The sequence below is a fragment of the Oncorhynchus clarkii genome, chromosome 5 (genome assembly GCF_045791955.1).
Source record: "Oncorhynchus clarkii lewisi isolate Uvic-CL-2024 chromosome 5, UVic_Ocla_1.0, whole genome shotgun sequence".
NCBI lineage: Eukaryota > Metazoa > Chordata > Actinopteri > Salmoniformes > Salmonidae > Oncorhynchus > Oncorhynchus clarkii.
In genome coordinates, this window is record NC_092151.1 from 88,868,078 (window position 1) to 88,881,035 (window position 12,958).

The 12,958-nt window shown below is 43.8% G+C and overlaps 1 protein-coding gene across 1 annotated transcript in view; it reads left to right on the plus strand.

Moving 5' to 3' along the window:
* Positions 1-12,958, plus strand: part of LOC139409532 (DENN domain-containing protein 1B-like) — a 258,068-nt gene that overhangs the window by 205,222 nt on the left and 39,888 nt on the right. The window contains exons 17-21 of the mRNA XM_071154810.1: positions 4,841-4,881; positions 5,353-5,388; positions 8,370-8,405; positions 8,919-8,963; positions 9,861-9,947. Of these exons, the coding sequence (XP_071010911.1) occupies positions 4,841-4,881; positions 5,353-5,388; positions 8,370-8,405; positions 8,919-8,963; positions 9,861-9,947 (245 nt within the window). The remainder of the gene's footprint in view (positions 1-4,840; positions 4,882-5,352; positions 5,389-8,369; positions 8,406-8,918; positions 8,964-9,860; positions 9,948-12,958) is intronic.

A 12,958-nucleotide genomic window follows, 5' to 3' on the forward strand; every position in this document is an offset into this window, starting at 1 on the left:
CTACACTACACCATTACACCACTACACTACACCACTACCCTATACCACTACACTACTACATCCCTACTACACTGCAACACTACTACACCACTTCACTACTACACCACTACACTACACCACTTCACTACTACACCACTACACTACACCATTACACCACTACACTACTGCACCACTACACTACACCACTACACGACACCGCTACACTACACCACTACTACACTGAACCACTACACTACTACTACACTACACCTCTACACTGCACCACTACTACACTGCTACACTACACCACTACTACACTGCATCACAACTACTACACCACTACACTACTACACCACAACACTACACCACTACACCACTACACTACTACACCACTAGACTACTACTACATTACACCACAGCGCTACACCCCTACATGACACCACCACACTACACTACTACACCACTACACTACTACTACATTACACCACAGCGCTACACCCCTACATGACACCACCACACTACACTACTACACCACTACACTACACCACTATGCTACACCACTATACCACTACACTACACCACTACCCTACACCACTAATACACCCCTGCACCACTACTACACTACACCACCACACTACACCAATACTAAACCACTACACTACACCACCACACTACACCACTACTAAACCGCTACACTACACCAATACTAAACCACTACACTACACCACTACACTACACCACACCACTACACTACACCACTACACCACTACACTACACCACTACACCACTACACTACACCACTACACCACTACACCACCTCACCACTACACCACTACTAAACCGCTACACTACACCAGCACAACACTACTACACCACTACACTGCTACACCACTACAACACTACACTACACCACTACACTACACTACACTACACTACACCACTACACTACACCACTACACTACTACACCACTTCACTACTACACCACTACACTACTACACCACTACACTACTACACCACTACACTACTACACCACAACACTACACCACTACACTACTACACCACTAGACTACTACTACATTACACCACAGCGCTACACCCCTACATGACACCACCACACTACACTACTACACCACTACACTACTACTACATTACACCACAGCGCTACACCCCTACATGACACCACCACACTACACTACTACACCACTACACTACACCACTATGCTACACCACTATACCACTACACTACACCACTACCCTACACCACTAATACACCCCTGCACCACTACTACACTACACCACCACACTACACCAATACTAAACCACTACACTACACCACCACACTACACCACTACTAAACCGCTACACTACACCAATACTAAACCACTACACTACACCACTACACTACACCACACCACTACACTACACCACTACACCACTACACTACACCACTACACTACACCACTACACCACTACACTACACCACTACACCACCTCACCACTACACCACTACTAAACCGCTACACTACACCAGCACAACACTACTACACCACTACACTGCTACACCACTACAACACTACACTACACCACTACACTACACTACACTACACTACACCACTACACTACACCACTACACTACTACACCACTTCACTACTACACCACTACACTACTACACCACTACACTACTACACCACTACACTACTACACCACAACACTACACCACTACACCACTTCACTACTACACCACTAGACTACTACTACATTACACCACAGCGCTACACCCCTACATGACACCACCACACTACACTACTACACCACTACACTACTACTACATTACACCACAGCGCTACACCCCTACATGACACCACCACACTACACTACTACACCACTACACTACACCACTATACTACACCACTATACTACACCACTACTCTACACCACTATGCTACACCACTATGCTACACCACTATACCACTACACTACACCACTACCCTACACCACTAGTACACCCCTGCACCACTACTGCACTACACCACCACACTACACCAATGCTAAACCACTACACTACACCACCACACTACACCACTACTAAACCGCTACACTACACCAGCACAACACTACTACACCACTTCACTACTACACTACACCACTACACCACTACACTACACCACTACACTACACCACTACACCACTACACTACACCACTACACTACACCACTACACTACACCACTACACCACTACATTAAACCACTACACCACTACACTACACCACTACACTACACTACACCACTACACTACACTACACCACTACACTACACCACTACACCACTACACCACTACATTAAACCACTACACTACACCACTACACTACACCACTACACCACTACACTACACTACTACACCACCACACTACACCACTTCACTACTACACCACTTCACTACTACACCACTACACCACTACACTAAACCGCTACACTACAACACTACACTACACCACTACCCTACACCACTACACCACTTCACTACTACACCACTTCACTACTACACCATTACACTACTACACTACACCACTACACTGCACCACTACCCTACACCACTACACCACTACACTACACCACTACCCTACACCACTACACTACACCACTACCCTACACCACTACCCTACACCACTACACCACTACCCTACACCACTACACTACACCACTACACCACTTCACTACTACACCACTACACTACGCTACACCACTACACTACACTACACCACTACACTACACCACACCACTACACTACACCATTACACTTCACAACACCACTACACTACACTACACCACTACACTACACCATTACACCACTACACTACACCACTACCCTATACCACTACACTACTACATCCCTACTACACTGCAACACTACTACACCACTTCACTACTACACCACTACACTACACCACTTCACTACTACACCACTACACTACACCATTACACCACTACACTACTGCACCACTACACTACACCACTACACGACACCGCTACACTACACCACTACTACACTGAACCACTACACTACTACTACACTACACCTCTACACTACACCACTACTACACTGCTACACTACACCACTACTACACTGCTACACTACACCACTACTACACTGCATCACAACTACTACACTACTACACCGCTACACCACACCACTACTACACCGCTACATCACTACACCACTACTGCACTACACCACTACACCAGCACACTACACCACTACACTACTACACCACTACACTACACCACTACACTACTACTACACCACTACTATACAACTCCACTACACTACTACTACACCATTACATTACACCACTACACTACACCATTACACCACTATTACATCACTACACTATACCACTACTACACCGCTACACTACACTACTACACCACACTACACCTCTACCCCATTGCACCACTATGCTACACCACTATACTACACCACTATGCTACACCACTATACTACACCACTATGCTACACCACTACACTACACCACTATGCTACGCCACTATGCTACACCACTACACTACACCACTATGCTACGCCACTATGCTACACCACTATACTACACCACTATGCTACACCACTATACTACACCACAATGCTACCCCACCTTGCTACACCACTACACTACACCACTACTACACCACTACACTACACCACTACTACACCACTACACTACACCACTACTACACCACTACACTACACCACTAGTTCACTAGTTCACTAGTTCACTACACTACTACATCCCTACTACACTGCAACACTACTACACCACTTCACTACTACACCACTACACTACACCACTTCACTACTACACCACTACACTACACCATTACACCACTACACTACTGCACCACTACACTACACCACTACACGACACCGCTACACTACACCACTACTACACTGAACCACTACACTACTACTACACTACACCTCTACACTACACCACTACTACACTGCTACACTACACCACTACTACACTGCATCACAACTACTACACTACTACACCGCTACACCACACCACTACTACACCGCTACATCACTACACCACTACTGCACTACACCACTACACCACTACACTACACCACTACACTACTACTACACCACTACTATACAACTCCACTACACTACTACTACACCATTACATTACACCACTACACTACACCATTACACCACTATTACATCACTACACTATACCACTACTACACCGCTACACTACACTACTACACTACACTACACCTCTACCCCATTGCACCACTATGCTACACCACTATACTACACCACTATGCTACACCACTATACTACACCACTATGCTACACCACTACACTACACCACTATGCTACACCACTATGCTACACCACTATACTACACCACTATACTACACCACTATGCTACACCACTATACTACACCACTATGCTACCCCACCTTGCTACACCACTACACTACACCACTACACTACACCACTAGTTCACCACTACTACACCACCACACTACACCTCTGCACCATTGCACCACTATACTACACCACTATGCTACACCACTATACTACACCACTATACTACACCAGTATGCTACACCACTATGCTACACCACTACACTACACCACTATGCTACACCACTACACTACACCACTACTACACTACACCACTACTACACCACCACACTACACCTCTGCACCATTGCACCACTATACTACACCACTATGCTAAACCACTACACTACACCAGTCCCATAAAATTCAAGTTATCAGCGTGTCTCATCACAATCACTTTCACATCTCCGTGTCTTTCATTATGTGTGCCTTTGATGTCTTGCAGGTAATTCCAAGTCTTATCAACAGTGGGTGCACACCGTCAAGGTATACAAAGATGATATGCAATTACAATGAATTGAGTGTATTTTAGTTTAGTCTATCTCTCTGTTCAGTAAACAAAGCAAACTGAAGATGCTAAGAATGTGTTTTCTGTGTGATTTGATACATAGAGAAAACACACTGTCCGTACACACGGATTATGTCTGTATGGACATTCAGATGTCTGTTGGGTAGTGTGGTGGATGGAAATCATGTGTGTGTTTTTGTGTGCTTGTGTTTGTGTGTGTGTGCGTGTGTGTGTGCGTGTGTTTGTGCGTGCGTGTGTTTGCGCGTGTGTTAGTGCGTGCTTGTGTGTGTGTGCGTGTGTTTGTGCGTGCGAGTGTGTTTGTGCGTGCGAGTGTGTTTGTGCGTGCGAGTGTGTTTGTGCGTGCGAGTGTGTGTGTGTGTGTGTGTATGTGCGTGTGTGTGTGCGCGCGCGCGCCGGTAAATGACAATTATGTGTTGTTTGTTTTGCAGAGAGGCGGAGCGCTGATCAACACTGCGGTGACCAAGGCAAGTCCAGCTGTGGAGACGGCCTATAGAAGGCTGGATCTACCATACAGTCCCTGTCAGACCTCCTCGGATATGTTCAAATACTGGAGCTGCTCTTGATTTAGTTTGGAACCAATGGAATAGTCCCAAAAGTGCAAATCAAGCACCTCAAATACTTTCATATGGGACAGATATAACATGTATTTGTCTCATGTCTGGTCCCTAAAACGTGTATAAGGTCATACAGGTTTTCACTCTGGATATCTGAAAGGTAGAGTACTGGGATGCTGGTAGATTCTACATATCTGAAAGGTAGAGTACTGGGATGCTGGTAGATTCTGCATATCTGAAAGGTAGAGTACTGGGATGCTGGTAGATTCTGAAAGGTAGAGTACTGGGATGCTGGTAGCTGGTAGATTCTGAATATCTGAAAGGTAGAGTACTGGGATGCTGGTAGATTCTACATATCTGAAAGGTAGAGTACTGAGATGCTGGTAGATTCTGCATATCTGAAAGGTAGAGTACTGGGATGCTGGTAGATTCTGAAAGGTAGAGTACTGGGATGCTGGTTGCTGGTAGATTCTGAATATCTGAAAGGTAGAGTACTGGGATGCTGGTAGATTCTGAAAGGTAGAGTACTGGGAGGCTGGTAGCTGGTAGATTCTGAATATCTGAAAGGTAGAGTACTGGGATGCTGGTAGATTCTGAAAGATAGAGTACTGGGATGCTGGTAGATTCTGAAAGGTAGAGTACTGGGATGCTGGTAGATTCTGAAAGGTAGAGTACTGGGATGCTGGTAGATTCTGAAAGGTATAGTACTGGGATGCTGGTAGCTGGTAGATTCTGAATATCTGAAAGGTAGAGTACTGGGATGCTGGTAGATTCTGAAAGCTAGAGTAATGGGATGCTGGTAGCTGGTGGATTCTGAATATCTGAAAGGTAGATTACTGGGATGCTGGTAGATTCTGAAAGGTAGAGTACTGGGATGATGGTAGCTGGTAGATTCTGAATATCTGAAAGGTAGAGTACTGGGATGCTGGTAGATTCTGAAAGATAGAGTACTGGGATGCTGGTAGATTCTGAAAGGTAGAGTACTGGGATGCTGGTAGATTCTGAAAGGTAGAGTACTGGGATGCTGGTATATTCTGAAAGGTATAGTACTGGGATGCTGGTAGATGTCATTGTTCTACTAGGACTGTTCTAGTATTGGTAGATGTACAAAACCAGTCAAATGTTTGGACACACCTACTCATTCCAGGGATTTTTCTTTATTTTCACCATTTTCTACATTGTAGAATAATAGTGAAGACATCACCTATGAAATAACACACATTGAATCATGTAGTAACCAAAAAAGTCTTAAACAAATCAAAATATTTTTGAGATTCTTCAAAGTAGCCACCCTTTGCCTTGATGACAGGTTTGCACACTCTTGGCATTCTCTCAACCAGCTTCATGAGGTAGTCACCTGGAATGCATTTCAATTCACATCTGTGCCTTGTTTAAAGTTAATTTGTGGAATTTCTTTCCTTCTTACAGGAGATAGCCCTATTTGGTAAAATACCAAGTCCATATTATAGCAAGAACAGCTTTAATAAGCAAAGAGAAACAACAGTCCATCATTTCTTTAAGACATGAAGGTCAGTCAATACGGAAAATGTCAGGAATTTGAAAGTTTCTTCAAGTGCAGTCGCAAAAACCATCAAGCACTATTATGACACTGGCTGTCATGAGGACCGCCACAGGTAAGGAAGACCCAGAGTTACCTCTGCTGCAGAGGATAAGTTCATTAGAGTTACCAGCCTCAGAAATTGCAGCCCAAATAAATGCTTCACAGAGTTCAAGTAACAGACACATCTCAATAACAACTGTTCAGAGGAGACTGCGTGAATCAGGCCTTCATGGTCAAATTGCTGCAAAGAAACTACTACTAAAGGACACCAATAATAAGAAGAGACTTGCTTGGGTCAAGAAACACAAGCAATGGGCATTAGAGTGGTGGAAATCTGTCCTTTGTTCTGATGAGTCCAAATGTGAGATTTTTGTGAGACGTAGAGTAGGTGAACGGATGATCTCCGTATGTCTGGTTCCCACCGTGAAGCATGGAGGAGGAGGTGTTATAGTGTGGGGGTGCTTTGCTGGTGACACCGTCAGTGATTTATTTAGAATTCAAGGCACACTTAACCAGCATCGCTATCACAGCATACTGCAGCGATACACCATCCCATCTGGTTTGCACTTAGTGGGACTATCATTTGTTTTTCAACAGGACAATGACCCAACACACCTTCAGGCTGTGTAAGTGCTATTTGACCAAGAAGAAGAGTGATGGAGTGCAGCATCAGATGACCTGGCCTCCACAATCACCTGACCTCAACCCAATTGAGATGGTTTGGGATGAGTTGGACCACAGAGTGAAGGAAAAGCAGCCAACGTGTGCTCAGCATATGTGAGAACTCCTTCAAGATTGTTGGAAAAGCATTCTAGGTGAAGCTGATTGAGAGAATGCCAAGAGTGTGCAAAGCTGTCAATGCAAAGGGTGGCTACTTTGAAGAATCTCAAATATATTTTCATTTGTTTAAGACTTTTTTGGTTACTACATGATTCCATATGTGTTATTTCATAGTTTTGATGTCTTCACTATTATTCTACAATGTAGAACATTTTTAAAAAATAAAGAAAAACCCTGTAATGAGTAGCTGTGTCCAAACATTTGATTGGTACTGTATATGTGTGTGTTTGTGCTTTCCTGTGTGTGTGTGTGTGTGTGTGTGTGTGTGTGTGTGTGTGTGTGTGTGTGTGTGTGTGTGTGTGTGTGTGTGTGTGTGTGTGTGTGTGTGTGTGTGTGTGTGTGTGTGTGTGTGTGTGTGTGTGTGTGTGTGTGTGTGTGTGTGTGTGTGTGTGTGTGTGTGTGTGTGTGTGTGTGTGTGTGTGTGTGCGCGCGCGTGCGTGCGTGCGTGCGTGCCAGTAAATGACAATTATGTGTTGCTTGTGTGTTGCAGAGAGGCGGAGCGCTGATCAACACTGCGGTGACCAAGGCAAGTCCAGCTGTGGAGACGGCCTATAGAAGGCTGGATCTACCATACAGTCCCTGTCAGACCTCCTCGGATATGTTCAAATACTGGAGCTGCTCTTGATTTAGTTTGGAACCACTGAAATAGTCCCAAAAGTGCAAATCAAGCACACCTCAGATACTTTCATATTTTTTATTATTTAACTAGGCAAGTCAGTAAAGAACAAATTCTTATTTTACAATGCCGGCCTACCCTGTCCAAACCTTCCCCTAACCTGGACGACGCTGTGCCAATTGTGCGCCGCCCTATTGGACCCATCACGGCCGTTTGTGATACAACCCGGGATCGAACCAGGATCTGTAGTGACCTTCTCCTTTATCCCTGCCATTATGTTCCTTTTTGGTTAAATTTTTCCCCAGTTTCAAACTTGCACAATACCAAAAGTTTTCAGAAATCTAGTGTGTGGGATCGAACCAGAACAGTGTCGAATATTAATGGAGCCTGTGTTTATTTCTAATGCCTGTGTTTCTCCTACAGGCCAAGAGTCATGCCAAGAGGGGCATTCGCAGGCTTAAACAAAGGGTGAGCTATGTGAATTCAAACCAAAAATTCAAATCAAACTTTATTTGTACCATGCGTCGAATACAACAAGTGTAGGCTTTACCGTGAAATGCGGACTTGCAAGCCCTTACCCAACAGTGCAGTTCAAGATGCGTGCATGTCACAAATGTGGACATGCACGCTCACACACGCGCGCATACACACACACACACTGTTGGTTATGGAGTTTGTGCTCACTCAGAGATGAGTTTAGTTCAGGAGTGTACATGTTTACCCAGCGTCCCTCTGTCATCCAGCCACAGCCCTAACCCATATTTTATCAATGAGCCGCTGATTCCTTCAAAGCTAATGTTATAAGATTAATGTCTCCATAAGCCTGATGGCTTTCGTTTGAACTGAGTGTCAGAGAGAGGCTGAGGAGAGGGGCGCTGGATGACGAACAGGTTCTCTCCAGGCTGTATTTTTCTGTTTTAAACAGATTTGACCTGACCACACTCAAAATACACATGTATTACTGGCTGTTATAGGATCTTTTACATACAATGTGACACGCTCACTCAAATATTCTCTCTCTCTCTTTCTCTCTATCTCTCCCTCTCTCTGTCTTTCTCTCTATCGCTCTCTCTTCTCCTTCTCTCTTTCTTTCTCTCTCTCTCTCTGTCTTTCTCTCTATCGCTCTCTCTCCCCCTTTTTTCTTTCTCTCTCTCTTCTCCTTCTCTCTTTCTTTCTCTCTCTTCTCCTTCTCTCCCACTCTCAATTCAATTCAATTCAAGGGCTTCTCTCTCTCTCTGTCTTTCTCTCTATCGCTCTCTCTCCCCCTTCTCTCTTTCTTTCTCTCTCTCTCTCTCCCTTCTCTCTCTCTTTCTTTCTCTCTCTCTCTCTCTTCTCTCTCTCCCTCTTTCTCTCTCTCTCTCTCAGGAAGAGGAGGAGGGCAGGCCGATCTGTTCAGGGTCTCCCACCAGCACCAAGAGTCTTTCGCCACGGAGAATGGAGAAGAAGAGACAGGTTGGTGATACACACACACTATTCCTACAGTGCTTTCAGAGATTCATACAATTTAAAATGAATTAAATGTATATTTTTTTGTCATACAATACCCCATAATGTCAAAATGGACATGTTTTTTGAAAAATGTATTAATTTAAAAAAATGAAATGTCTTGAGTCAATAAGTATTCAAACCCTTTGTTATGGCAAGCCTAAAAAAAGTTAACGAGTAAACATTTGCTTAACTAGTCACATAATAAGTTGCATGGACTCTATGTGCAATAATAGTTTTTGAATGACTACCTCATCTCTGAACCTCACACATAAAATGATCTGTAAGGTCCCTCTGTTGAGCAGATTCAACCACAAAGACCAGGGAGGCTTTCCAATGCCTCGCAAAGAAGGACACCTATTGGTAGATGGATGGTGTATCAATACACCCAGTCACTACAGAAATTTCACCATGAGGCCAATGGTGACTTTAAAATAGTTACAGAGTTTAATGGCTGTGATAGGAGAACTGAGGATGGATCAACAACATTGTAGTTACTCCACAATACTAACCTAAATTAGAGTGAAAAGAAGGAAGCCTGTACATAATACAATATTACAAAACATGCATCCTGTTTGCCACAAGGCTTTAAAGTAATACTGTAAAAAATGTAGCAAAGCAATTAACTTCTTGTCCTGAATACAAAGTGTTATGTTTGGGGAAAATCCAATACATCACTGAGTACCACTCTTCATATTTTCAAGCATGGTGGTGGCTGCATCATGTTATGGGTATTGTTAACTTCTTGTCCTGAATACAAAGTGTTATGTTTGGGGAAAATCCAATACATCACTGAGTACCACTCTTCATATTTTTCAAGCATGGTGGTGGCTGCATCATGTTATGGGTATTGTTAACTTCTTGTCCTCAATACAAAGTGTTATGTTTGGGGAAAATCCAATACATCACTGAGTACCACTCTTCATATTTTCAAGCATAGTGGTGGCTGCATCATGTTATGGGTATTGTTAACTTCTTGCTGATCAGTGGGACGCTACCGTCCCACCTGGCCAACATCTGGTGAGAGATGCAGAGCGCCAAATTCAAATTAAATTACTATAAATATTCAACTTTCATGAAATCACAAGTGCAATACATCAAAATAAAGCTTAACTCCAGCCGCCGTGTCAGATTTCAAATTGGCTTTACGGCAAAAGTAAACCATGCGATTATATGAGGACAGCGCCCAGCACACATGCATAACAAATCATTTTCAACCAGGGAGTTGCGATACGAAAGTCAGAAATAGCGATATAATATATGCCTTACCTTTAATGATCTTCTTCTGTTGGCACTCCAAAAGGTCCCAGTTACATTACAAATGGTCCTTTTGTTTGATAAACTCCTTCTTTATTTCCATAAAAACTCAGTTTAGCTTCAGTCAATAATCCATTTGTTTCCCTCCTTCAAAATGCATACAAAAAGAATCCCAAACATTGAAAAAAAATGTATTTAACCCAATTGTTTTATTTAACCAGGTAGGCTAGTTGAGAACAAGTTCTCATTTACAACTGCGACCTGGCCAAGATAAAGCATAGCAATTCGACACATACAACAACACAGAGTTACACATGGAATAAACAAAACATACAGTCAATAATACAGTAGAACAAAAGAAAACAAAAAGTCTATATACACTGAGTGCAAATGAGGTAAGTTAAGGAAATAAATAGGCCATGGTGGCGAAGTAATTACAATATAGCAATTAAACACTGGAATGGTAGATCGGCAGAAGATGAATGTGCAGGTAGAGATACTGGGGTGCAAAGGCGCAAAATAAATAAATAAATACCAGTATGGGGATGCGGTAGGTAGATAGATGGGCTGTATACAGATGGGCTATGTACAGGTGCAGTGATCTGTAAGCTGCTCTGACAGCTGGTGCTTAAAGCTAGTGAGGGAGATGTGAGTCTCCAGCTTCAGAGATTTTTGCAATTCGTTCCAGTCATGGGCATCAGAGAACTGTAAGGAAAGACGACCAAAGGAGGAATTGGCTTTGGGCGTGACCAGTGAGATATACCTGCTTGAGCGCGTGCTACGAGTGGGTGCTGCTATGGTGACCAGTGTGCTGAGATAAGGCGGGGCTTTACCTAGCAGAGACTTGTAGATAACCTGTAGCCAGTGGGTTTGGCGACAAGTATGAAGCAAGGGCCAACCAACGAGAGCGTACAGGTCACAGTGGTGGGTAGTATATGGGGCTTTGGTGACAAAACAGATGGCACTGTGATAGACTGCATCCAGTTTGTTGAGTAGAGTGTTGGAGGCATTTTTATAGATGACATCACCAAAGTCGAGGATCGGTAGGATGGTCAGTTTTACGAGGGTATGTTTGGCAGCGTGAGTGAAGGATGCTTTGTTGCGATATAGGAAGCCGATTCTAGATTTAATTTTGGATTGGAGATGCTTCATGTGAGTCTGGAAGGAGAGTTTACAGTCTAACCAGACACCTAGGTATTTGTAGTTGTCCACGTATTCTAAGTCCGAGCCGTCCAGAGTAGTGATGCTGGACGGGCGAGCAGGTGCGGGCAGTGATCGGTTGAATAACATGCATTTAGTTTTACTTGCGTTTAAGAGCAGTTGGAGGCCACGGAAGGAGAGTTGTATGGCATTGAAGCTCGTCTGGAGGTTAGTTAACACAGTGTCCAAGGAGGGACCAGAGGTATACAGAATAGTGTCGTCTGCATAGAGGTGTATCAGAGAATCACCAGCAGCAAGAGCAACATCATTGATGTATACAGAAAAGAGAGTCGGCCTGAGAATTGAACCCTGTGGCACCCCCATAGAGACTGCCAGAGGCCCGGACAACAGGCCCTCCGATTTGACACACTGAACTCTACCAGTAGTTGGTGAACCAGACGTGGCAATCATTTGAAAAACCATGGCTGTTGAGTCTGCCAATAAGAATGTTGTGATTGACAGAGTCGAAAGCCTTGGCCAGGTCGATGAATACGGCGGCACAGTATTGTTTCTTATCGATG